At 45.7% G+C, this 27,541-nt stretch overlaps 1 protein-coding gene across 1 annotated transcript; it reads left to right on the forward strand.

Annotated features, from left to right (window-relative positions):
* The first annotated feature begins 2,521 nt into the window (after positions 1-2,521).
* IL13RA1 (interleukin 13 receptor subunit alpha 1) lies at positions 2,522-16,671 on the forward strand. The gene is made up of 10 exons (XM_420218.7): positions 2,522-3,173; positions 6,369-6,526; positions 7,716-7,851; positions 8,781-8,901; positions 10,367-10,551; positions 10,898-11,049; positions 12,384-12,516; positions 12,928-13,024; positions 13,522-13,606; positions 13,864-16,671. The coding sequence occupies exons 1-10, from the start codon at positions 2,810-2,812 to the stop codon at positions 13,981-13,983; spliced, it is 1,551 nt and encodes a 516-aa protein (XP_420218.4). The 5' UTR covers positions 2,522-2,809; the 3' UTR covers positions 13,984-16,671.
* The last annotated feature ends 10,870 nt before the right edge of the window (positions 16,672-27,541 follow it).

Raw genomic sequence — 27,541 nt, forward strand, 5'->3', positions numbered from 1 at the left:
AAAGAACCTTCAGATGCGTAAGCACGCCAAGCCTTAGGATCAGACTGAATTATTCATTGGGAAATGGAAGATGTTGACTCAGAAATACCACAGGAGCACAAACATCACTGTGTCCTTCTCCGAGGATCCCAGAAATGTGATTCTCCAGGAAACCAATGACTGAGACGTAGGAATGTATACAGATTTGGAACAAAACTTGATTTACCAGTGAGGAAATATGGTGGCAAATCTGCCTGTTTTCCTAAAGAAAAAGCATTCAGTGAGTTCATAATCAGGGTTTTATTGTGCTGTGTAGTTCCAGTTCTCAAACCCAGACTTGTGCTCTTTGGGAACACACCTCCAGTCGCTCTGCTCCCACTGACTCAACTAATGGGTAGGTTCAGTTGCAAGGATATAACAAACATTCCAACCCAGGCAGTTGTAGCAGCTATAATGTGATGCGGTGGAAGTCAGTAATAGCACTGCTACCGCCTCACTTCTACTGCTGCTTCTGCTCTCCTGCGCAGGGTTCTTGCGAGTCTTGGCAAAACAGCTGCAGGATCAGGTTCATTCCCACCTGGCTGGGAACAATGGGAGGTGAAGGAGTCACTCCCTTGCCAAATACATAGGTGAATTAAACAGACCTTGAACTCAGCAGAAAAGTTGATGCATGCATTTATAGTACCAATGCTTTGGAGAGGGATACAATTTTTTTGCACAAGCATGCTTGGTTCCACATCTACCCAAAAGGGCTCTTTGAGGGATTTAGATTTTATTCCACGTCATTTCTGGATTCCAGAGATGCGGGCAGCTGCTCGCAGACAGCTTGCAGAGTTATGAGCACACGTACTCCAAAACTCTTGGCCTGGCACGAAGAATACTGAGGTCAAAAAGGGAGAGGCCCGCTGAGTCAGAGAGGGTTTTTTCAGCAGTGTTTTTGAATGTTTGTGCCTCTGATCCAACCGTATTCTAATCAACCTGTCTCTTCTTTGAATTGACCCCATCCGTCTTTTGAAGAGCCTGTAACGACGTCAGCTGAGATCTGAAGTAGCCACAGAAGCTGCTGCAAGATCAGAAACGACGAGGGAAGGACTCTGTGATTGATGTGGGGCAACTGAAGATCTCTGCTCTCAGAAAGAACAGTCTCCCCCTGCCCCACATTGCTCATCACTGCTGCCTCTTCTTGCACCCAGTCACCGTGCAGCCACACCACGCCATGCATCTCATTCAGCTTTTGACCTGATTTAGAGAACGTGTACCGAAAAAAAAGAAGCATTACCGTTGTTTTTTTGGAACGTGTCAGCAAAGTCACTGTGCAGCCCTACGACTGCATGGCTGGACATGGCAGGAGCACGCAGCCAAGGGCAGCTCGCCTGCATGATCCTAAACTGATGTAGCCAGACGTGACGCCATGTGCCAGACATTTAATAGAGCCTTTCAGAAATACATCAGGTGTGTCGGCGTGAGTTCCAGGCACTGCAGTGCAGATTCATTAGCTCAGAACATCAGGAAGCACGGGGCTTGCAACAGCAAGATGCAGGACAGGACTCACTGAGATTGGGAAACAGGGAGTCTCGGGGAGGTGGTGAGGATCAAAGCATTCGATGGGAGCTCCTATTGCATTGAGACATGGACGGGAAAACTGATAGCAGCGAGAGCTGGGGCAGGGAGAAACATTGCTTCTGCCTCCGACTGCAGGCAGACAGCCAGCGGGCTGAGCTGAGCCCCGGCTGTGTGCCTGGCGCCACGTCCCAGGAGATAGAGTGGACAAAACAGAAAGAGGGAAGAAAAGAAAACACTGAGAAAGAAACTGAAAGCAAGAGAGAGGTCACTGGGTCTGGCTGGCCGTGCTGCGCAAAGATCATCTGCAGCAGCCATAGTCCACATCAGCTACATGCAGTTCTACAGCCTGACAGTATCATCATATCCTGCAACGTGAAGTGGTGATTTTCATTTGTTTATAGCTGTAGGTCCATGGATGCTTTCTAGTAGCAGCTAGGAAACTTGCTAAACTCTCCTGTTTTTTTCCAGGACTATCCAAACAAACAGGCAGAAAAGAAGAATTACAGCACTGGAACAGGACATTCCCCTCCCTATCATAAAAAGATCCGCTTCCCCTTTTCTAAATTGGGCTCTGAAAAGCAGATGAGCTCTTGCAAAACTCCTTGAATTGCTGAGGAAATACTGAACAGTGTGGATGAGTGGGAACAAGTGATCCTCACCAATCGCTTTCGGTTTGCCTTGAAATTTAGCCAACGTCTCCTCTCTGTTCCATGCAGTTTTCTATCTGTGTTCTGGTGATAACCAGGAGCAGGAATGCTAACCATAACATCACAGGGTCAGAGGCAAATGCCTCGTCCTGAATGCTTTCTTAGCCTGGGATGTATCAGAAGATCACTCGTGGGGTATTTCCACTTCTGTGGAAATCTGGGAAATCTACAGCCACGTCACACCAATAAAAGAGAGCAAAAAGCAACCTTCATCTTGATTGCAAAACTGCAGAAGTGGAGGAAGTTTGGGAAAGTTTGCATAAGGAAGAGCTGGCGTAGTGGGTGGGAAAAGAGACAACACACATTTTTAGAACAGATGGCAGCTACAGCGATGGCATGAAATTGCGGGAGGGATTTGGAAGTGAGGAGTTCTGCTGTGGGGGGAAGTGAAGAAGTGAGTGCAACATCACGAGAGCTGCCAGGGGACCCCCTAACATGTTTAATTTCTTTGTGAGAAGACGTTAGCATCTTGGGCACGTTTCAATAGCGCTCGGAGCGAAGTTGGGAAAAATCACTTTTACTCCCCCGGACGCAGTCATTCCGAGCTTACGGCCGCGCTGATGCCCGGGGAGGATCCCTGGGAGGCACAACAGAGTTGTGGGGCAAACACGCTGCTCCGTAGCGCGGCCGCTGGAGGAAGCGGTACCAGCGGGCAGCAGGCACGACGAGAGGCCGCCCAGGTGGGACCGGGTTGGCCGCCGCCGCCCACCGAGGCCGCTCCCCCTCGGCTCGGGTTACCTGGGCGGGCCGCGGAGCGGCTCTTCCCGTCTGGCCCGGCCCCCGCGACGGGAAGTGGGAGCGTGCGGCCGCGCTCGGACGGACGGAGCGGAGGAGATATGGAGAGCGGCGGCTCCTTCGGAGCTCCGCTGCGGTGTCGGCTGCTGTTTCTCGCCGCGTGTTGGGCGGTGGCAGCGACGGCTGCAGGTGAACGGGGCCGGGCCGGGCCGGGCCGGGGGGCGGCGGGCAGAGAGCCGGGTTCGGTGCCGATGGGGAGCGGTCCCCATCCGAGGGCTGCGGGAGGACGGACCGACGGACGGATGGCGGCTGGGGGCTGGTTGGCACGGCCCGCTTCGTGTACCGACATCGAATGCTTTCGTTTCGTGGCTGCATCGCCCGAAGTGCGTAAGCTTCAGCGGGATCAGTACCCGCACAGCGCTGCGCCTCTTACAGGAGCGGGGAAAGGAGATGCTCGGAGTTCTGCATCTCTTTCCCTGCAGGGCAGCATCGGGTACTATCGGCAGGTATCCTTTAAGCTCGGCGGTTCCTGGGGCTGTCGCTGCCTTAACAAACCCGAGCCGAAGCAGTGCGGGCATTGCGGCGGATCCCCGCAAACAGCGCGCGGTGTGCGCTGCGCTCCGGGCAGCAGCGGTGTCCCGAGCCGCCCCTCGGCATCCCGGCTTCATTCGCTGTTGGAAGGGCGAGCAGGAAAGCGGTGCGGGTGCGTGGGGGGCTGTTAAGAAGCGGAGGCTGTTAAGAAGCGGGGGTGAAGCCCTTTGCTCGCGTTGATGCGTCCGTACGGCGTCGAGCGTTTGGCAATTGCTGCTTTGTAACCGGCTGCGATTTGCTTTGTAACCACGAAATGCGTCTTAAGAAAACAAAGGAGGACGAGGAAAGAGGGGTTGTTTTGTTTTGTTTTGTTGCTGTTTGTTCTTCTTACGATATTCGTACAGTAATTTATACAAAACGTTCGTTGACGTTTCCACCTTATGGCTCTTCAAACGTGCCGTGGGGTTTTGATGCTGTTTGCATTTGTTTATGTGCCGGATTGTTTCAGCTCTGCTATTTGCATTACTGCTACGCTTCATTAGAAGTTATCACTGCGCTTTTTTTTTCCTTTTCTTTTCTTTTCAAGAGTGAAATTAAAACTACGGAATGGTTTGTGTTGGAAGGGACCTTAAAGATCATCCGCTTCCAACCCTCCAAACAATCACATCTTTCATGTGTTTTGTGTTTGGCCGTTGAGGTGTCCTGCCAAATTGCTGTGCCAGTGAGATTTGAATAGCAAAGTATTAGATTGTGTCTGCGTTATGTGTAAATAGGTACGTGCACGTTGGACTGACTGCACTTACAAATAAAAGCAAATCTTCAGCTGAATGAACCCACACAATTCTTAAGCTTTGGCTTTAATTTAACTCTTTCTGGATTGAAGGTTCTTACACCAATGCAATCCATGTATTGTTAAACTCTGAGTGCTCCCAGTCCTCACTGCGGGCAGTCAGAAATTCTCTCCAGACCTTTTAAATGGTGATCACTGAGAAAACTCACTTTTATTTTTTTTTTATGATTTGTGGTTTTTGTGGGTGATTTTAAAGAGAGATCACAAAAAGACATTGCTCAGAGCATGTCCTCGTGTTGAATAAATATTTGGTGGCAGGTCTTGTTTTCCTTGCATTATCTAAAGGGCGCCCATGAGGCAGCACTTGGCGCTGACAGGCTCAGGCCCTGCTGCTGTTTGGAGGGGTTTTGCTGTGGAAGGGGCAATAGGGAAATGTGTTGTGGAGTGGGACAGGTGATGGAGGTGGTGTTCTGGCTCACCGCCTTGGCTTGCTGTTCTAGAAGGAGGCTATTTTGTAACTTCGGTGGTTCCAAATTGTTGCGTTCTCTGCTTCTGAGATGAGCTGTTCAAAATGATGATAATAATAATAATCCTGCAAGCCTTGTCTGCTCAGAAAAGCCAGGAGTGTTTGGGCTAAGGCAGCGAATCCTGGCGACTCTTCTCATTTTTGTTCCGAACGTAAATTGTCGCACAAATGGTAACATCTGAGCTCTGCTGCTGTCTGTTCCTTGGCTGTGCAAATTCAGAGCGCCCTGCGGCTGCTGGATGAATTTTCCTCAAGCTTCAGCAGAAATGGCTCTCAGGGCATTTGAGATAATGATACAACAAACGCTTCTAGCAGAGTTCTTGCTGGAGGAACCTTTTTTGCCTTCCCATTCACCCCCTTCCTTCTGCCAGCAAAAGCAAATGTGGTCGCACGCTGAACTGAATGGGAGGTCTCGTATCTGTGTCATTGTTTTCCCTTTCCACACACATCGCCTCAAACGTTGGAGGGGGTTTTGGGACACGTAGCGCCGGTTGGTATCAGTTTCAAGTGTTTGTGGAGCTGCTGCATAGCAGGAATACCTCTTCCACAACCAGCAGGTAGCAACGAGACCTAAATGCAATCGAGAAGCCATCTCATTTGGCCTCTTACTAAATATCTTTTAGTAGCACGCAGAGGGTTTCTTCGGGAGTTACCAGTTGCCGACTTTCTCTAGAATGCACTACACTTTAGTTTTCCCTGGCAGTTTTCTACTTTCTGTCTTGTTTCCTTCTCCATCTGACCTTCGAGCTGTGACGGGCTGTTAGCAGGCAGTGACTCAGTGCCCGGGTCTGGAAGGTTGGAGGCACAAATGGGCTTATCCCAGTGCCTCTGAGTCACTTTCCTCTGCTTTCCTCTACTCCATCGTGCTTTGGAGGAGGCACAAACATTTACCACTGAAGAGCAGCTGTGGTGAAGTAGTCTTTTTCCGTGCTAAGTTGGCTCACTGTGAGAGCGCAGTGTTAAAGGTGAGTAATTGAAGAGGTGTTGTGGGTTTTTATGCCTGTTTGTTTGAGTAACACCCTTGGTTTTGGTTAGATTGGGCTGAACTGTGGCTCTAGCCTACAGCTGTTGCTTATGAGTGGTGATGACTTGTCTCTTTCTGAAGTGTTCTTTCTGAACGTGTACTGATGGCTGAATTGTGGGTAGGATAAAGTATCAATGGCTTCACAGGCTCTGAGTATATTTGCAAAGGATTTGGCGTTCATGATGCAAGCTCACAACAAGAAAGAATTGGGAAACACGGGCACTGAGATTCATCCTTCCCTATCAACATTGGTTTCTTTGCCACAGATGCTCTATGCTGCAATTTCCTTGAAGTTACTTTAAAATACTTTGTGTGTTTCTTATAGTAATTGAAATAATCAGCGGGCCTTGTTAATGGGAATGGTAGAAACATTTTAGGGGACAGCAGCTTATCTGATACCAAATAGGAAAGACCGCTCTTGACGTTCTGTTGAAGAGCTAAAAATCTGTCATTATTGATGGTGAAATGAGGAGTGGTGGGGTTGTTATACTGATAACTTCTCCTTTCTTTTAGGAGAAAAAGTTCTCCCCCCTCCATCCAACCTCAGCTATTCATTTATCCAAATCTGCACCTTGAACTGGACATGGAACCCCCCGGAGAACATCAGCAGTAGCTGTGACCTGGAATATTCCAGTGACATACTAATCGATGAGGTTTCTCAGCACAAAAACGTGAGTTCCTCTTGTCCTGCTGCTCTGCTGTGCTCTGGTGAATACGTTATTGCAATAAAGCTATGCTTGTGTATGTTGTATTATTGTATATGTGTAGATATATTGAAAAGTACAGTTGTAATACAACTTCTAATTCTTGTCATGGGATCAAAATCTCAAAAATGAGTCATGCCTGCGTGTGGAATATGTAGACAGAAAAATCTGTCACTCTCTGATAGTGAGCTACTCCTGATAACACAGAAGAATCGCAGTGACAATGTGAGAGTGTGTGTGTGCCTGCCCTGTGCTGTGCTTACAACTGCCCGTGGGCATTGTGTTGTGAAGACAGCGTGGAAGAAATCTTTTCCTCTTGAAAATGATGCCTGTTTGGGTCATCTGCTTTTCTTTCTGTGCTGGGTGTCTGGCATCCCAGTTGTGATTCTCAGCGTGTCTCATCATAGGTTAGCAACTCTTTGATGACAATGACAAGAAGCATTCCTGTGACACTGAAGGGGCTATAGGAGAACTAGCTGTAGTTCATGTTCCTAATGGCCTATGCATTGTGATCGCTGTGTTCTGAGAGCCCCAGGATGTGCTGGGGTTGGAGCAAGGCTGCGGTTTCACAAACAGATGAGCTGATAGGATGGCTGGACACTGCTAAAAGGGTTATATGTCATTTTTGACACCCTCTCCTCTAATGATCGCCTTCAGACCTTTCTATGATCCAGCTGAACTTGCAACTCAGCAGGAAGATATTTACTTCCTTAATAGTTTTGGTAACTAACTGGAAGCCTGCTTGGATTACAAGTGGAATGGTTTGTGGGAGGGTCTAACAAATGTTAAGGTCAGCAGCAGTGAAAAAGCTGTTCGATCCATGCGGACTTATTGCAGAATCGTTTTCCTCCGCACTGTGTTGATTCTCTGATCCCTTACTCCCATTGTGGTGGGGTTCCTTACTCCCGTTACAATAGACATGAACAAGCACGCAGAATTCTCTTTTGGTGAGCTGTGAGCATGTCTGATAGGGAAAACAAACAGCTAAGTGACATTGGTTCTTCTATGTGTGGTCAGACATTCGTGTCATTGGGCTTTGATCTTTTTTTTTTTTTTTTTAATGGACTTGAACGTGTGTTTGTATTAATGGTAAATTCTGTGTATTTGATGCAATATTCCAAGTGTTCTGGTTTTCTTGTCCCCCATTTAAACCTAGGAGTGGAGAAAGAGTCTCTTTCGTGTGACTGATACGGTCTTGAATAAGGAGATGCGTTTCAAAGTGAGAAGTGAATGCAAGAACAGTAATGCCACCAATCACAGCCAATGGGTGGAGACCTCTGTTCCACCAAAAGGTAATGCAGAACAGCAAGGCTTGAGGCTGGCATGCATCCCTTGGGTGAGGAGATAGAGCGTTATCTGTGCTGTTGGAATAAAATATCATAGAAATAGATCAGAGCAAAATATGTCTGAGAGAGATACCAGGGTAAAGGGGAGGTCAGTTGGCAGAGCTTAACAGAATGGCGCACAATGGCATCTTCTGACACTTAAAGTCTCATGGGCAAGCTCTTCACGTTTAAATGCACTTTCGAGGCATTGTGATCGCCATCATTCATCTTCTACCTGCCATCTTGTGGTTGTGAGATGAGAGGGAACTTATGTTGATATAAACCTGCTGATTACTCACTAACATCTGAGTTTATTTCTATGATTGGATGTCATTGGAAATTCCGACTTACCCCAGCATTGCATTTGTCCATCTTTAGGAACTAAAGGTATTTCTATAATCATAGAATTATTAAGGTTGGAAAAGATCACTAAGGTTATCTATTCCAACCATTCAGAATACTGAGAAAGTGATATTTTTGTCCAGAGAAGATAAATATAATTGACTGTTTTTAAGGTAGGTGTCCATAATAATGATGATAAAGCTCAGTACTGTGCCTACAACAGTTGTGTACTTTAATTCCTTTCTAAAGTATCTGTTGTTCAATAGAAACAAAATATTGTCTTGACTCATCACCTCAGGTAACTGAGTAGTAATTCACATGTGGTGGAAACTTTGAGTATCACTGGTACAATCACTGACATTGGGAGCTGTCCTGACGAGATGTCAGTGAACAACTGGAACTGATGATTTGCTGTGCTGGAGCAACACGAGTTGGGACATTACTCTTCTTTTGCCTTTTGCACGTTTTCAGTTACATAAAAGGGGATGTTTGACTTCTGGAAAGCAGTGAGAAGACTTTGCTGATAAAATCAAACTTGTAAACTTGCCTTGCAGGTGTTCCAGGTACTGCTGCTGTTGGCTTGAGCTGTGTCTGGCACAACCTGGAGTACATGTTTTGTATGTGGCATCCTGGAGAGAATGCAAGTAGTGATACCAATTACACTTTATTCTACTGGTTCGTATTAACTTTTTATTACCAACCCAAAACTACTTTTGTGCTAATCTGTGCTTCTACATTACTTAATGCATTTTATTTCCTGTTGCTCTGAAACATCCTGAAAGCACTGTGTACAAGGCTGTCCTGTCCAACAGAAAGCTCAGCTGCTGGAGGCTGCAGAATTTGCTACTGCGGAGTCCAGGAAATTGATGTGTTTATTATGTGAAGGAATTGCTGCTTCTAAAGCCCTTTTACTGCTGTTTCTTTATTTTTCTAATTGTGGATTCAAACGAGGAAAAAAAAAACTGCACTGGAGCTGTATGTTAGTTCCTCTCCTTGTAGCCCTGTAAGTGTGGGCCATTTAAGTCAGAATCGCTCACTAATGCACACATCAGCTATTAAATCATTGGAAAATGGTATGGAAGCATTAACATTTAGTAGTTCTGTTTGTATCTTGTATGTCATAAATAACTGATTCACACTGCAAGTAATGAAGAACATCTTTTTATCATCATCCGCGCTTGCCAGCTGACTGCCATAAACAGACTCTTGTTCCAAAGGGAGAGGGTTGCAGTGCGGTCAGAAACTTGGCTGATGGGGCTTGTGGAATGCCATGAATATAATGTTAGCTGAGAATAAACAAATTGGGTCAGTGCACTGCAGTCGTTGCTGAAATGGAGGCTTACCAGAGCAGGTTGATGCACCTACATAGCGCTGTCTGCTCTGAATGCTTCTCTTCTTTCTTAGACCCAAATTAGAGATCAGAAGAACAGATACAAGAGTGAAGCTGAAAATAGGATGGGCAGTTTGGCCTTTGGCAGCCCTTCGGTAGGGCAGCGTGAAACGGAAGAGTCATTCCTATCATGTTCCTAAGTGAAGCCCAGGTTGCTGGTTTGGAGAACAATCCCTTCACTTTCTGTGGAGGGAAAGTTTCTGGAATGCTTTCAGTGGAACCTGGAGACGCAAGGAAAAAGGCAGTCATCACCTCGCTGGTATTGGAAGGAAAGCAGATGCATGCAGTGGGTGAAATGTGTCCATCCCTAGCAAGAATGGCCCTACCTCAGGCACTGAGGAAGGAGATTAGTCACCTCATCCCATCACAAGTGAAACTGTTGACAGGAAACGATCCTGATTTGTTTGCTTTCTGAACTCTTTTCTGTTTTTTTTTGTTTTTTTGTTTTTTTTTTCCATTGAAGTTGTTCTCCCATGAAGAAAACAAGGACTCAATCTGAAAGCAGTCATCAATCTGATGCCTGGCAATAAAAGCACTGTGACTTGTCTCTCTTTCAGCTGCTGGACTCTATGAAAATAATACTCTTCCTTAAGCTTGATATGAGTGAGAATGTTCTTACATAAAATCAATGCTAAACAAAAATATGCTATAGCACAACTTAAGATCTGCCTTTAGGATTTGTAACAGCTTAATAATAAGCTTGCACCTTGCTCCCTTCTCTTCTGAAGTTAATGTTTTTTATTCCTATAGGTTTGATGGTTTGGAAAGACATAGGGAGTGCGAAAATTATTCTGTGAGCCAAGGAAGCTTTGAATGTGCCTTCAATTTTACCTTCCCTCAGGCTGCCAATAGGTACCCACCCATCAGTATCTTGATTAGAGGTGACTCTGAAAATGTTATGCCTGTATGTGCGACTGAAAATCCCACCACCCTTGGTGAGTTGAATGCCATGTAGAGGGGGTGGGAAAAAATGGTGGAGGAAAAGAGATTTGTTGGTATGTCAATGTGTTTGAGAAACAGCGTGATTAGGTCTTCCCTTCCATTGATCTTTCATTCAGAAATTATGTAGATAAGGTTTGGTTCTCGGAAAGAGTTTTCATTCATTTCTATTCTTTCTCTTTCATTGTTTTGATTCTTCTTTACTTTTTTGGTGCTTTTTCCTCTTTCTATTGCCAAACTGATATATGTGTAACCTTATGCAGCATAGGGCTTTTGTTCACATCTGTAACCAGTGCAATATTATTTTTAATTATTTCCATTTATTTCTATTTTGTATATCAGTAAAACCTGCCACGCCAACAATAGTTAAACTATTGTACGTTAACAATGGGATACATCTGCAGTGGAGTGAATCGGGCACCATTCCAGCAAATTGTCTCAGTTATGAAGTGAGATATCACAATGGTGATTCGACCACTGCTCAGATAATTCAAGTAAGTTTTCATTGCTTACATCTAACAGATGTTTGTTTGTTTGTTTTTCCCTGTGCATAGAACCACAGAATGGCTTAGGTTGGAAAGGACCTTAAAGATTATCCAGCTCCAACCCACTGTCATAGGCAGGAATGTGCCTTCTATACCTTGCGTTGATGATCATAGTAACTCATCCTTTGTTGTTTAGAAATGAGTAATGGTATGTGCTGCATGTGAATGGGTTGGTTGCATTAGCTGAAAGCATTGTGTGGATTTGATAGATTTTTCTCTAGAGTTTTCCAATAGTAATATATATACAGCATAATCCATGGTAGTCTTCCAAATCCATGCCACTGCCTGTTACAAAGCAATAAATTGTAATAACTCTCTGATGAAGTGCTATATATTCAACTAAGTAACAACACTCACCAGGAAATATACTGTGGTGCATAAACTTTCTTCTCTTTGATCTGGAACTTTGGTCCAGTGGCGTTGCACTTGCCTGCTATTGGTCTGCTCTCTGCCAAGTGACTTGTTTGTCCTTGGATGACATGGCTCAAGTACCATGAAGCAAAATTAATTGCACACCAGAAGACAGAACCTTGTACAGAAAGTCGTGGGGGATTAAAAGTGACAACAGAGGGTGGGAGTGGAAAAAAAAGTTGTGCAGTCTTAAATATACTGATTTAGACGTATGTATAAAAAGCGTTGACTTTGGTGTCTGGATGTACTCATGCCTGAACCTGTGTAGCTGAACTGACTGTGCTGTCTGATCAGAATGGTAAACAACAAGATAAATTTAAAAGCAAGGTGCTGGTCTTGTCCAGCAGAGCATCTCGTTGTTTCTCCTACAAAAAATTTAGCAAACTCAAGCTATGTTAACAATTCTCAGGGAACTGGCCTCTTCTGTCAAATATATGTGAAGTTCGAGCCCAGCTCTCTATGGAGGCATCCCAGAAGAGTTTTTCATGGTCAAAGTTAAATCAACGTTGTTGCCCTGTGGGGCAGGCAGGGCAAATCATGGATGTTTTGCCAGAAAGATAAAATAAAACAAAAGGCACCATGCCAGACACAGAGTCTTAGTTGAATCATTTTTGCCAAATGCTGTATGATAGATATGGCAGTGAGTCAGTTTAAATCTTAGCTTTGGAATCGCTGTTTGGGTACTCTTTGCTGGTTAGATGCTGTTATGTCCTTTTCATGAATACTGAACTTCATAGAAAAGATCTTCCATCAAAACATTAGTATTATAATAACTGCAAGAGGGAAATGGGTGGTTGTTGTTCGTTTAAAAAAAAAAAAAAAACCTATATTAGTAATCGTTCAAAGCAAATTACCTTTTCCTTTTATGCTAGGTTAAATACAACTCTACGTCAATTCCTAGTGTTGACCGTAATAGCAAGTACACCTTCCAAGTGAGAGCACAGCCCAAGGTCGAATGCTACAGCAGCAAGTTCTACAGTGAATGGAGCGAAGAAAAGAGCATCGGTGAGAACAGTTCTTCCTTGAATTTGAATGTATCTGTTAGGAATCTCATACCTCGCCTGATGAGTTAATGGCTGTCCTGGATCGTCTTCCTATGTGGGTATTTAACTCTGCATGAAGAGAGATCAAGGGAATTCTATTATTGCTTACACTTCTGTGCTTTGGGTTGCCATCCGTTTAGTTGTGCAGTCACCTCTTTCAGCTGCTGTCACTTCTTCAGCTCTGAGTCTGTGTTTCATTTTCTTGCCAACTGTATCTACATTACAATATCACATTTTGAAAAATGAGTCCTTGCCTACGACAGTATTTGTGTGTTTGACAAACGCTGCCTGAGACTTAATTTATACATTGTCATGTTTTTTCCTGAAAAGCCTCCCGAAACATCCCTAAGTTTCAACAATTTTTGTCTTCCAGGTGAGAATCCGAACTCTGCGTTCAATTTTCTTTTAATAGTCACCATTCCATTAATAGTGACAGTGTCCACAATAATCCTACTCGTTTACCTTAAAAGGTAAATAATCGCATTGCTTTATTTACAATCCATTACTTCTGACTGGACTTTGATTTACGCTATAAAACATCTGTCTTCCAGTTAATTGCTCCTGATGTGACATGTTTCAAAAGTAGCTGCTTTTTCAGTAGCATGCATCCAATAGCAAGAATGGCGACACCACTGTGCTCCATCCATTAGAATTAGAGTAGCAGGCCAGATAGGTGCTCTCTTGTCCCCATGGTAGCATTGCTTGTATCTGCTTACAGTTAGATTCTTGCTGTATGGGTGTCACATCCTCTCTTTTTAAGCAATGAAGTCCAAATTCAAAATTAATATATATGAAGCGTATATGAAGTGTGGAATGGGGTTGCAGTTGCGCAGAAGCTAAAAACGAGCTGGTGGTGTCAAAAATGACTTCACATGTTTCCTGTCTGCACCCAAGGGTGACTTTGAGATGGTGATTTTTTTATGTTATAATGAATTCATCTGAAGTTTCTCCTCTTCATTTTCTGAAGGCTTAAGATATTAATTCTTCCACCAATCCCGGACCCTCGGGAAATCCTGAAGCGCATGTTTGGGGAGCAGAATGAGGACCCCCAGGTTGGTACAAAGCTGTTTGGTGAGCTTATCTATGGGGCTGGAATCTGTACGCTTCCACTTTTCTTTTTGATATCATCTATCTCAAAACCAACACGATATACGTAAGACCAAGTAATTGCAACGGAAAGAGCTGTATGGAAACAGTGACCCAAAGCTTTATGTTGTGAAACCGGGCTGTCTGGGGGTCTGAAAAAAACAATTCCCACAATGGAAAAAAAAAAAAACCACGGCTAAAAAACATTGCTCTTCTCTTCCAGAGCTGTGCAAAGGAGGACTGTATGAATGGTTACGACGGGTTAATCAAGGAAGAAGAAATTCATTCTTTAATTTTAATAGAAACTCCTGAATCCTCTAATTCTGAAAAAGAGCACCGATAAATTGCTTTCACAGCAGAAGATAAGGGAAGACCTCCAGAGTTGCTCCTTTAACTCAGGTGACAATGTGGATGTGAAAAGGCCTGAGGACCATTCACCAACTCCTACCTTACAGGATCCTTTCTGAGCCTTATTTCTTTGATGCTCAGAAGATGCATCACCAATGTTGGCCATTCTTCCATCTCTGCTAGCAAAATTCATCTTGGATCCTTTGAGATGGGTGTGTACATAAACTTCATGTGACTGCATCGCAGCATCTCTTGTTCAGTCTCTGACCTGCTCTGCCCTACTACTTGTCACCTGCACCTGTGTTTGTGCCGCACAGTAGTTTGTAAATGTTGGCTTCTTTTTGTCGGGTTTTGTTTGTTTTGGAGCACGTGCTGTGAGTTCTCTGAAGTGTTTGGCTTTGTTCCTCAGCAGGTGAGGCAGGGCTTGTTTACAGCAGGTGAGTCACTGTTGTGCTGCACACGGAGCTGCCGACAGATGGGATGCAGAGCAGTGGCCGTTTGGGTGCCCTGGGCAGGGGGCTTCCAGGGGGCATCCGTGGACTGACCTTCCCAAGCTGTGCTTCAGCCATGGGCTGAATAAACCCAGTATGAGGGTTGCTTTTTCTTTAGATATGTACAAGACGCCTCCTCACCTTCCAGCTGGTATCCAGACTGTTCACAGAAGGCTCGCTTTGACTTTTTTTATCCTTTCAAGTGCCTTAGCTACAAGGCCTTCATGAACTTTGAGTGTTAATTAAACTTTTTAAGTGATGACCGTTATCTTCACCTCTGTTGTGCAGTGGCTGGTGACTGTCATAGGACTGTCATCCTGCTCTGGCCATATTGGCCAAATGACTATAGAAGCTGAATCATAGGGAGTTTATCCAACAGATTACCAGGGTGGATACATGAGTCCTAAACCACAGAAACTGAGTGAATGCAAAGACTTCAAAATTTGCCTGTACTGCTGTGCTGACGGATTTGGGGAAGGAGATGATGACAACCTTGGCCTGCTTTCTTGGGGACAAACTTCATTGTATCAGTAATGATCATAGAATTGTTAAGGTTAGAAAAGACCACTAAGATCATCTGCTTCAACCGTATGGTGACATTTGAATTCCAGTTTCCTCTCTTGGGACTTTGCAGTTTTTTAAAAGGTGCTTATTTGACTTCAAGGAAAAATTTCCTGAATGAAATTTTGAATGAAAACTCATGAATTGATTTGTTCTTTTTTTTTTTTTTTTTTTTTCCTCTCGCATGGTTTTATTTTGAGGTTACTTCACCCAGCAGAGCCCAGCAGAAGTTTTCTGGCACAACTGTGACGTTTCTCTGCACTGAGTTCTGAGCGTTTATTTTGTGAGCTGTGCTGTAAGGCTGCTGACAGCAGTGTGTGGTTTGTGCTGGAGGCAGAAAGCTGTGGGGAGGAAGGGGATGTGCCGGGGGGGGGGGGGGGGGCTGAGGGGCTTCTTGCTCCTCCCTCAGCATCACAGTGTGGGGGTGTGGGTTGTTGAGACCCTCATAGCAGACTGGGAAGAGATCCCCAGAGGTTTGCTAGGAGTGTGTTCTGAAACCACTGATGTTTTGAAACTCAACCCTATCCTCAAGCTCAGTTCTATCAAAATCCTGAAACGAAATATTATTTTTTCCTTTTTTTTTAATTTTTTTTTTTAGAGCATACTATTCTACGAGAAGTAGAACTAACGGAGCTATAAATGTACGTCTTTTAGCCTCCCATGTATTTCCTCCCCCTCGGCAGTTCCCAGTCCTCACTGAACCACTCAGATATTCGGTTCCTTCCACATCTCTTGCCTACCTCCAGCTGCTGGTGGTGGAAAGGGAAGGAGAAGTGCAGCAGAACTAACAGGTCACATACTACCTTAAATCTTCTGCTTGCAAACATGCTAAAAATTTATATATATAAATTGGTTGATGAGACAAAACAAGAAGTCTCAGGGATTTCAGTGCGATAGAATGACACTCAGGTTATACAGAGTCAGCTAGCAGCACTGTTCCAGAGGTAAAAGAATAGCATGGGATGAAAGTTATTAATTTTGTTCATCAACTTTACTCCCGCTGCCATGCAATGTTCATTATATTATTATAATTAGCCATTGTAGAGAGATAACGATTTCTCACATCTACCTCATCTCAAATGTTGCTCATTGTAGATCACTAGACAAACAAATGTATGATTTCAGTATCAGTAATCATAACACAACGTAAAGGTTTGTGGCTTTCAGTATTTCAGTCTAGGAAGATAATCCTTGGTACTCTGCCCTGAGTTCTTTCGGCTTTGTTCTGGTGTTTATGGTAAAAACCAAAGTGTGTTTGTTTGGAAAACAAACAAATTCCATAAGGAAAAGGAGGGGGTAAAGATGGACTGGAAGTTATAGGCTGAAAGAAGAGCTTAAATACAGAGGGTGGCTTATATTGATAGAGAAATGTTTGGGGTAATCCTTAGTTTTCTGTATAATAGCAATTGACACGCTTACCAATGGATGGGTGCACTTCCTGAGCTTGTGTTTTAGCATGCAAAGTGTCTGCGTGTATTGTGGTCTCCAACGCATCTTGTTTACAGTGAGGGTTTTCTCCCCAGTTTTGCTATTGGTTGTGTGCTGTTTGTTGCAGTTACTTGAGCTGTATGTTTGTTGGGAAAAAAATTAAAAAAAAAAAAACCAAATAAATATGTTGGAATATTTTTCGATACAGGTGTGTGGCATTTCCTTCTCGGCTTGAGAAAAGATGTCAGGGGGTTGATAGGGAGGCATGTTTGAGGCACGCGAAACACAGAAGAAAAGCAGTGTTGCTTTGCCACCTCTCCTCTCAGTGAGCTCAGCCCACATCATCAATGGGCAACTCTAGGACTGCTGGTTTGGGGCTAAAATAATGAGATGGAGATGGAGCTGTGCACACAATGCACGCTCTTACCGTGTGCATTCTCATTCCAACGTTATTTTCTTCCATTGGTGTGTTTTTTCCATAATAGTAATAAATAACACCTTCTCAGGCAGAAATTTGACTTGCTTTGCTGTAACCTTAGGAGTAGTCTGAGTGTTTTATGTGCCTGTTAGCTGCTGAAGTAATCAAAAAATGTCAAGTTGCTAACCTGATGATAGCCATTGCCTGGCTGCTTGGACCCAGATGTGCTCAAGTGCCAAATAAGCACATCAGCAATGGCTTGTTTGAAAGATTCCGTGAAAGTACACGTTGTTCCCTTCAGTTCAGTGAGCAAATCATTCAAAGTTAAAGAACAAACTGTGAGGATAAATAGCAGGGCTATTTGGATTTTTGTTTTCCAGTTCCGCAGCTCTTGTGGCTGTAATGAGCAATAATGATTTTGAACACACCTCTAAAATTGTTCTCTGTTTTTAATACGTTGTGCTCAGTACAAAATGATTGAAGTTTTCTGTATCTGACGTGTCCAGAAAAATCCAACACCTGATTTACTTGCGAGTTTTCACTGCTCTCAATTAAGGCATGACATAACATAATTGGATAGCTTAAAAGGAATCAGTAGGTGGGCACCTCAGTTGTAAGTTAAAGCATTTCAGTGCTTAACAGGTACAACAATTCACAGATGGAAGACTTTCCATCTGTGGAAAATGGAAATACCCAATAAATTTAGTTCTGAATTAGCACTTGAAATATTCAGAATTTCCACTGGAAGAAAAAGATTTATTTTTCCTTTTCTTTTCTTTTTTCTTTTTTTTTTAAAAAAGGCTTTCAGTTTTGGAGGGATTTTCCCCTCACCCCAAGAAAGAGGTGGGTGACTGGGAGCCCAGGTATGACCACAGCACTGCAGGAAACCCCCCCCAGCACTGTGCTTAGGGCAGCTGCTGTGTACCCCAGCTCTGGGAGTGGGCGCAGTGGGGCTGGGGAGAGCAGGAGGTCAGCCAGCACTATGGAGAGCTCATCAAGATGATGACCAACCACTTTGGTTTTGCTCGTTTGGTTTTTGCTGCAAGCATTCAGTCAGAACAACCCCCACTGAGCGCGTTGCCAGCTGTAGACATGTGGCTTCTAGATAAAAGCTAAAATCCAAACACAAAATCAGATTAAGGTCTTTCAGTTTGGATGAGTTTCCTACAAGCTCTGTTGAATCATGGTGAAAGTAGATGACAGAAGATCAAGGTGATGTAACTGAATCCACGCTGTCACCACAGCAAAGCAATACAGGTTTGGGTGGGAGGCAGTGGAGAGAGAAAAACTTTCTTTCAGGTCCGGAAATGGTGCACTCAGGTTTGCAGCACAAAGATCTTGAAAGCTTGTTGATGGCTTCTGGGTCTTCTGTTGGGTTTTTTTTTTCACCAGTTATGTTGGTTTAGGTTAATGAAATAATTTCTCTTTGCTGCAAACCTAGAGTGTTTATCACTAAGGTATCCTCTCTGCAGCTGTGCTGTAGTTATTTCCACGTGGTGCTCTTAGGGAAAATTATTGGCTGCTGTCACAGCAGAGCTGTAACCCAGCCAGTGTATTCTAGTAATTTCTGCTCCTTGCTTTGCTTTTGCCAAAGCACTAAAATTATTTTGTCTCTTGTGCAGTGTCTACAAAGAGATGTTTTCTAGCTAATCAGTGTTTCAAGTAATCATCCTCTTAGCCTACTGCACTGAAGTTTTGTTGTGTTCAGCCTGCCCTAAATGGCTAAAATAGTCTTGACTAAAAGCATGAGACTAAAAGCAGAGATGAAGAGGTTTGTTATGCCCAGGCAGTATCACTTTTTGGAACTTGGACAGGCTGAAAAGTTAGCAGCATGCTGAACCAAAGTTAAATTACTGTTGTGCTTTTAAAAGAAGAATAAAATGGAATGCGTTCTTCATCCTGGAAGACATACTGATTCTTTTGTTAGGATGTGCACTGGGTCTTTTCTTACTGCTCTGATCAAAGATGAATTAGATTGCATATTATCAGCTTTTTCTCGCTAGTGCCGTTCTGTGAAGTCCAAAACATGAAAGTCCAGTGCTTCCCTACAGCACTCGGCATGGTACTGCCCCTTCTCCTGGGTCTGCTTGAACAGAGCAAGTTAAGGGAAAATCCTTGTTTTTTGGCAATGGCAGTGGGAGCACTGAAGTCAGCTCCTAGTCATCACGTTTTGCCTCTTGGAACCTTTCTCCCTCCCACACATCAGAGCCTCTGAGCATCACCTATTTCCTTCCTCTACACAAAATGTCAGTGTAGAAACTTAGAAAATACCGATGAGGTACTTCTAAAAGCTATGAAACTGCTCAGCCCTTCAAATGTCAACGTGTCTGCTACAGGGAGCATTACTCACAGTGTGGCTACTTAGTTCTTAATTTACATTCTATCATAGAATCACCAAGATTGGAAAAGACCTACGAGATCATCCAGTCCAACCATCCACCCATCACCAATAGTTCTCAGTAAGACATGTCCCTCAACACAACGTCTGAATGTCCTTTGACCACCTCCAGGGTCAGTGACTCGACCACCTCCCTGGACAGCCCATTTCAGCATCTCACACTCTTTTGGAGAAGTAGTATTTCTTAACATCCAGCCTGAATCTCCCTTGGTGCAACGTGAGGCCATTCCCTGCAGTCCTATCACCAGTTACACAAGAGAAGAGGCTGACCCCCAGCTCACTACAGCCTCTTTTCAGGTAGTTATATCATCTTCCAAGAGAACATTCAAAAGAACATTCAAATGTAGGTAACCTTGCCTAGATTGGCAAATACTAGAGCAGTATCACTAGCTGGTGTTTTTCCAGAGCTGATTTTTGCATCACTTTTATTGCACGTGCAGGGCTTTGTGGCTTGTGTTCCATCACCCATTGGTTAAGGCTTTGTGGAGCTGGAGGGGCTCTCAGGACACCACTGTGGCTGTTTGCCTGCAAAAGAAATCTCCGGTGAAGGAGGCTCTCCCAGGCTCCTATTCTGCTGTATTTGCCTTAATTAGAAAGCTCCCCTAGTAACTGACCTAAATTGAGTTTGCTGCAAATTGAGTTGATTCCTTGTCCTTCCTGCCATTGCCGCAGACTGTGGCTGTTCAGCAGCTGTTCTGCACTCCTGGATGTTGCTCTGACTTCAGTCTGCTTTCTCTTTTCTGCTTTGAAAAGAACATGGATCTTTCAAATTCATTGCCTCAATCATATTTTCTAAGCAATCTGTCATTCTTCTGGTCTTCCTTACAGTGCCCATGCTGTGTTCTAAGCAAAACTGCATCATCCCTGAAACAGAACGCTGTCCTTGTTGATCTGCCAGTCCTCATTTCCCAGTATGTCCAGAATTAGGAGTGTTTCCTTATTGCTGCAATGGATTGATGCACAGTCACTTTCTGGCTTTTGACAATTTATGATCTCTTTTAGCAATGCTTCTACTCTGTCTGTGACTTGCTACTGAGTAATTGATTTCTCTTGCCTAAGAGAAATGCTTTTAATAACTTTTATCACTTATATTTCTATGCCAGTTGTAATTCTTTTAATACTCTAACTGTGTCCCCGGACATCTTTCTAACCGTTCTTCATTCAGTATAATCAATGGAGTGCATTCTATCACGTGGTTCAATTGTTCAAAACGCTGAGCAGAGCTATTAACCTGACAGATTCCTGTGAAATAGCGTTTGCTGTCCTACTGGATGGCCAAGAGCTCTTTAGGAATTGTCCCTGCAGACACCCCAGGTCAGGTTGGATGGGCTCTGAGCGCTGATGGAGCTGTGGGTGTCCCTGCTCAGTGCAGGGAGTTAGACCAGATGGCCTTTAAGGGTTGCTTCCACCTCAACAGTTCTTCGATTTAGCAAGCTGTGTGTCCATCTTGGTGATGAGCTGTTGTAGTTCCTTGAGTTGATTGGAAGGATGTTGCCCTGCATATGTGGTCTACCAAGAAAAAAAAGGTTTGGTACAAACAGTTGTTGACGGCTTATAAGCAATGTGAAGAGATACAGAACTGCTTACTTTATCCCTATGGAAATCTTGGAACAAGAGTTGGATAACTGGACCAATAACTTCTTGGAGATTTTGTGATGCTTGTCATTCAGATTTTAGAGAGAACTCCTGTTTGTTTCAAAGGGACATACAGCATTTGAGGTGGCAGCAGTATCGAGGTGGTTCTGTGCTCGGGGATTAGCACGGCCCTGCCCACCCAAAGACACACACTTTGTCTGAGTGCTCTCCAGCCTGTTCATCTGGATGTATCTTTATTTGCCTGCTGAAGTGCTCTGCTTACAGATGGTAATTTTTTGCAAGAATTGAAACAAAAGGAAAATAGAATGCACCAAGCTTCGCTGTCTGTTCCAATCCTCCCCATTGGGTCATGCACCTCTATTTTATCTTTTATCTTGCAGGGTACGCACAGGCTCTTTCCTTGCCTGCTTCGCCCTCTGTTACAGGATGCCCTTAGCCCTAGTACAGAGCAGAGGCAGGGCATGCTCAGAGGGAACGAAAAACATCAGATCTTCCTGAGATAGCGACCACAAATGACAGCATACACAAAGCAGGCTTCATTACCAGTGCCCTGCCAAGCCAGGCTGCTGCTTCTTGCCTCGCATCCTCGTTGCTCTACCAAATATGGCAGGAGGATGAGGTCTGGTGCCACCTATTGCTGCACGTTTGTCAGTCTTCGCTCTGAAAACACGTGAAAGTGGATGCAATGTGGAATTTTGCTCTGTTGCTGTGTTCCCAAAGTAGAATAAGAATGGGAAGTGCACTATAAAAAAAAGAGCACCGAGGCTCTGGTCGTCTCCTGTAAGATAAGCTGTAATTAACAGGAGGTTTTCTGCTTTCCAGTGCCCAACTTTGTGCTGCTGGTCTTTATATCTTCTTATTTATAGCTGCGACCTTTTATTTTAACTGTATGATGGGAAGCTGTATAGCATCTTCTTAATGCACCTGGACTTTGTTGTGTTTTTGTTCTCTATTTAAGCAAAGCCTTCTAGAGTTGCTAATTTACAGCACAAGTGTGGCCCCTGTGGATTTGTAGATGCCTGTAACAGTGGGATTAGAGTGCAGGTCTCTCCCGGGGTGACTGAGGTGTATCTTTCACAATCTGGAACTGACTCAGCACTTGTACAGCTTTTCTTCCTCATGAGGAAATGTAACATCTTGGCTGGGTTGGGAAATGTGATTATTATTTTTTAAGCAACTAGGAAGAGGAAGCAACTGAGAGCTCAGTCCCCAGTGCAGGGCAGACCTTTAAGTTATTGTCCATCCCACAGCCCCAGGGGGGATGTGATGCTGGCAGCTCCCCAAGTGTACGTACACAACCACATACAGTCCTATTCCAGATGGTCTCCATATGTAAGACTTATTCCATTTTCTTCATCACAGACACGAGTAAAAGCGACGGATGATTTTGTGAATGTGCTGCTCCTTATCTTGTCCTGTTATCTACCTCCTGATTTGCCAGTAGGTTTTCCACTTTTCTTCCCGAGCCCAACGCTATGGTTTGGCTCCACAGCAGCTCAGCATTGCTTGCTCTCTCCTCCCACAGTGGGACGGGGAGAGAATCGGAAAGGTAGACGTGTGGGAACCCACGGCTTGGCATAAAGGAAAGAAAAGCCACGGTGAGAGCAAAGCAGAGCAAAGCAAGCAGTTCATTCACTGCTTCCTGAGAGCAGATCAGTCCCTTCCGAGAAAGCAGTGCTCATTGTGCATAAGCTTCTTGGAAAGACAAAAGCTGCCACAATGAGTGTCTCCTCCCTTCCTCCTTCCTCCCCCCAGCCCCCAGTGCTGAGTGTGCTGTCGCACAGGATGGGACAGCCCTTTGGCCAGCTGGCTTCTGGCTGTGCCCCCCAGCCCCTCACTGGCAGCGCGGCACATGAAGCAGAGAAGTCCTTCACTCAGTGTGAGCGCTGCTCAGCAACAACAAAACACTGCTGTGTTATCACTGCTGTTTTCATCAAAAATCCGGAACACGCCTTCTAGGAGGGAATTAACTCCATCTGAGCCAACACCACGACATCAGGCAAGCAGAATAAGTGATGCAAAGCAGCACTGCCTACAGCACACGCAGCTCGTGGTAGCAAGCAGTGCTGTAAGCAGATTCTCATCTGAAGGCACCTGCCTGGGATAAGTGAGTTATGTGCGGCCTCTACAGGAACTGGCACACAATCAGTGCTTTCACTGTACAGCTTAAGTGTTGTAAAGTGCTTCTGAGTGTTAACAAAAGTTGTTGCTGCGTTTACGCTGAAGCCGTGTACTTTCCTCAGTATGACTCCTGTAGAACTTCTCATTTTGCCAGGAAAAAAGAAAAAGAAGCCTCTATTTTTAGGGCTAAATCCAGATAAAATGGAGTAGTTCAGCATGTTGTGTCTCCAAAAGCACGGAACCCAAGCTGGCTTACTCAGACTGATACAACACAGATACAGATGGGTCACACTGCACCCATTCTTTTTCCTCCCTTAGATTCTTTGCCTTTTTGGTGCAATTGAGTCAGCCCCTGGCCCTCCCTTGATTATAAGGGAGGTAAAAGCTTTCTAATGGAAGCTGATGCCATTTGTCTCCGGGACTCTGAGCTGCAGGGGAAATGTCAAACACTGAGATCCACAGCAGGCCTTGGTGTTACTTGCACCTCCTTTACAAATAGTCAGAGGCACTGCTCCTGCCAGATGAAGTTTGAACGTGCCTGGAGTTACTAATGCTGGAGGATAACTCGTTCCTAGGGAGAGCCTGAGCTCCTGCTACGTGTGCTTTTCTTAGCTCAGAGGGGCACATGGAGAAAGGTACCGTACATTCCGTGCCAACAGAAAGGCTGTGAGCACTGTGCTGAGTGAGGTGTTGATATCTGCAGATTTGTGCCTTGCGCTCCCCAACAGACAGCCGCTTGGCAGGTGGGAGATGTGCTGTTTTCTCTCACCTGGTGTCCATTCACAGGTCTCATCCATCTCCTGTCTTACAGGCTGGAAGGACACCTCCCCTGCAAGGACAGGCTGAGAGCTGGGGCTGTGCAGCCTGGGGAAGAGAAGGCTCCTGATAGCAGCCTGTCACCATGTAAAGGGGGGGCTATAGGAAGGAAGGGACTGACCCTGTAGCAGGGTCTGTTGTGATAGAAGAAGGGGAAGTGGTTTCAAAGTAAAAGAGGAGAGATATAAAGAAGAGAAAGGAAAAGTTTTTACCATAGGGGCATTGAGGCGCTGGCACAGGTTGCCCAGAGAGATGGTCGTGGTGGTCCATCCCTGAAGACACCAAGGTCAGGCTGGATGGGCTCTGAGCAGCTGATGGAGCTGCGGGTGTCCCTGTTCAGTGCGGGGAGTTGGACCAGATGGCTTTTAAGGGTCCTTTTCAACTCCAGCAGGAAAGCTGAAACTGCCCGAAAGTCCAACGGTGACAACGGAGGGGGTGGGAAATGATGGTCCCCCCTCTGCGCCGCAGAAAAGTCACGTTTGCAAGAGAAATGGAAGTGTAAAATTGGAGCGTAATCCAACATATCGCTACAAGGCGACCAATGACCAGAGAGCAGGAGGGTGCTGCAACACTTGCGTGTGTTTGTAGCTGGCACTGCCCAGGGCCGACACTGGGGGGCAGGAGTCTCCCACGAACGGGTCCGCGTTGCTCTGCTCCATCCCTTCCCAGCGTGGCATCTCCGGGCGCTTCGCACTCCCACCCCCAGGAGCGCATGCCTTGCCACCCGCTGTGCATGCCTAGCCCCCACCCCGAGCACTCCCTGGCACCCCGCACGGCTCGCAGCTGCCAAGGCTGGGTGTGCAGGTGCGCCCCTGGGTGTGCAGGTGCGCTCTCAGACGTGCTGCAGGGCACGGGCTGCAGAGGGGCTGGAGCTGCGCGTAGGGCTTTGGAGGTGAATGGAGGCTGTCCATCCCTCCCGCTGCTGGGATAAAACATTAGAGAGTGCATCCTTCCTGTCTGAGAGCAACTAACAGCTCCAACTACTCCTCAGAGCACAGAGATGTCCTATATGGGAATGTCACCGTTCTATGGCATATTTCTGAGTTCCTCATGCTCTTTTCCTTTCTGGGCTTTCCCCTTCACAGCCCGCCCTCATCCAAACCACTTGGTGGGGCGTGAAAGGGCTTTGTCAAGGTGCAGAACACAGCCCAGTGGTGAAAGGGGGCAGGACAAGGTCCCTCACAGCATGCAGCCGCTGGGCACTGCCTGCAGTTCCATTCAACTTCTATTTCAAGTGAGCAAAGTGGCTGTGTTAGCCCAGAGTTACCCAGTGCGGGCAGCATGTCTCGTGTTCCCTTCACAAGAGAAGGCTCCTGCAGTTGCCTTTCCTGATACTTTAACAGCCTGAAAGCCTGAATTAGTAAAGATAAAGTACACCTGGGAAACAGCTTAGGGGCACAGCAGGGTGCCCAGGCCCTGTTCAAAAGCCTGAGATGACAGGGAACGATGACATTTTATTAATAAGCCACTAATGACAGCCTCTTTGGCGTTTCCTGAAAATGTAATGTGTTGGCTTTGCTTTGCCTTCTGCTCACAGAGCGCTCTGATGTCAGCAGCCAGAAATCCTGCTGAACCGGCCTAACCTGCAAACGAATGAAAGTCGGTGTAATCTGCTCTTATCTCTCCTCCGCCCCCAAATCCATCCACTTCAGGCATCAGAGGAGGGCTTATTGACTGCTGAGCTTCCTTTTGGTGCAGACACCTTGGGTGACTTGGCTGTTTTCTCTCAATTTTGTTTCCTAAACAAGTCAGCTTCAAAGGCAGTGCTGGTGCAGGTGTCAGTGCTTTGTGATAAGTATCTCTGAAATAACTGGGGGAGAAGTCTTGCTTTGCCAGGTGCTCACTGTTGGTAGCTGTGCTGCCTCTCCCAGGTAACAACAGTGAGAATTAGCACTGGGAGGGACGCTGATTGCTGCTGTTCTTCCCTCTCCCCTTATCCTTTAAAGCAGAGACAGATGGGGACTTTTGGGTGGAAAGGAATGGTGTGTAGTGGCTTGTCAGAACATGGGATCTTTGCAGGGATGTGGTACCATTCCTCAGAGCAGTTTTTGTAATGAGAAGGGCAGATGTCTGTGGGAATGGTCTCATGGTTGGGGGCTCTGATAGCCACCTTACTCGTCCTTCTCTACCCTGCAGAGTGTGGGGCCAGGTATGCTTCATCTTCCATTCCTGGGCTGAAAACGCAGTGGAAACTTGGAGGTGAGGAAGGCTGAGCTCTTTGCCCCGGTTTTGCTGGGGCAAACTTCTCCCTGTCGCTGCCATTCTGCAGCAGTGAGCAAACAGGCAGGCTGCAGAGGGCTCCTGGGTCTGCATCAGGTACAGAAGGGGACAGGTCTCAAAAGCCAGCCCAGGGCAAAAAGAACCTCCATCAAGGTCTGGGGAACCACACAGGGCACCTCTGTGCCAAGCCCTATGCTTCAGGTCCTTTCCTTCAGCACAAAGCATGGGCTGAGAGACAAAGCTGTAGGGCTGAAGATGTTTACTGAAGGGATGGGACTCAGGGCCGAGGCCATTCACCTGAATATTTGCACATGTGCATGGGAGCCTTGTTTTTTCTTTTGGTAAAGCACTAGCAGCAGTATCCAGCTGTCACTAACTGCTCCAGAACTTGGGGACTATGGGTGTACCAGCATGAGCACGCAGGGGCAGAGTGAAGTGAGGTGCTAAGAGCTGAGAGAGGAGCACATTAAACAAAGTGGGTGAAACTTATTTACTTATACAGGCAGCTCTGGAGCGCACCTAAGGGTATGGGTAAGAAGCTCCCAGCACCCAATGGGTGCATATCTCCTTGATGCCGTTTGCTGTGGCTGGCCAAGTCCCTGCTTCCTCTGCAGTCTTCTATCACAGAGGAGATTTCCACTCCCTTTGCCCATCACCACAAGGAGAAGTGAAAGAAAAGCACTGCAGATAAAGATGTGGCCCTGGAACTCCTCCTTCCCATGCTGTCATGCCAACAGCACGCTGTTGGTTAGGTTGGTGTTTTCCAAGGGACGAGCCAACAAGCAGCCACAATGCATTCATCGGGGCAGCCATAAACCACCACACCACAGCAGGAGGAAACGTGCTGAAGAAGACACATGGGTAGGTTGGACCTATGTCACCCAAGTGTGTCCTTGCAGGGCCTGTTTCAGGCCTCAGTGCTGTCACCCAAGGGTTCACAGCTACAGTAGGGCTGTGGCCAGCAGTTGAAGCACAAACCTCAAGGCACTGGGTAAGGCTGGATATGGGACTTGTCCTTTCTGACCTTACACCTGCAGATTGGTGACCTGTCTCCTCCTGGGGAGCTGGAAGGGGAGATCACCCTGCAGGGTTTCTCCTTGGTGGCAGCAGGATGTGAGGTAGGAAGGACATGTGAGGGCACCTGCTCGCCCTGCCTGCCAGCACCCACACCCATCCCTTGTCCCCAGGTATCCCAAGCCAGAGGCACAGGAGCACACAACATGGGCAGCCAGCAGTGACAGAGATGACATTATTCCCAAAGGTCATCCTGGCTTGTGCAAACCCTTTCAGGAGGCAGGCTTGTTCCTCTGTAAATTGACGTTTAACCATATTAAGCATATTTAGCTTTAATCTTTCTTCATTGGCACTGTTGCCTTTGAGTCTTCCCTCTTCTTCCCTGAATTTCTCAGTCTATAAGCATCATGCTTGATTTGCCTTGCTATGAACACAGGCTTGTCAAGGTGATGTTGTACTTCGTGTTCATTTTGTCTGGTTTGCACAAACT

The sequence above is a fragment of the Gallus gallus genome, chromosome 4 (genome assembly GCF_016699485.2).
Source record: "Gallus gallus isolate bGalGal1 chromosome 4, bGalGal1.mat.broiler.GRCg7b, whole genome shotgun sequence".
Classification (NCBI taxonomy): Eukaryota; Metazoa; Chordata; class Aves; order Galliformes; family Phasianidae; genus Gallus; species Gallus gallus.

Coding starts and splice junctions, on each gene's coding strand:
- IL13RA1 (XM_420218.7), top strand. CDS start 2,810: ATGCCCGGGGAGGATCCCTGGGAGGCACAACAGAGTTGTGGGGCAAAC. Junction 3,174..6,368: donor GGTGGCAGCGACGGCTGCAG/GTGAACGGGGCC, acceptor CCTTTCTTTTAG/GAGAAAAAGTTCTCCCCCCT. Junction 12,517..12,927: donor GAGCGAAGAAAAGAGCATCG/GTGAGAACAGTT, acceptor TTTGTCTTCCAG/GTGAGAATCCGAACTCTGCG.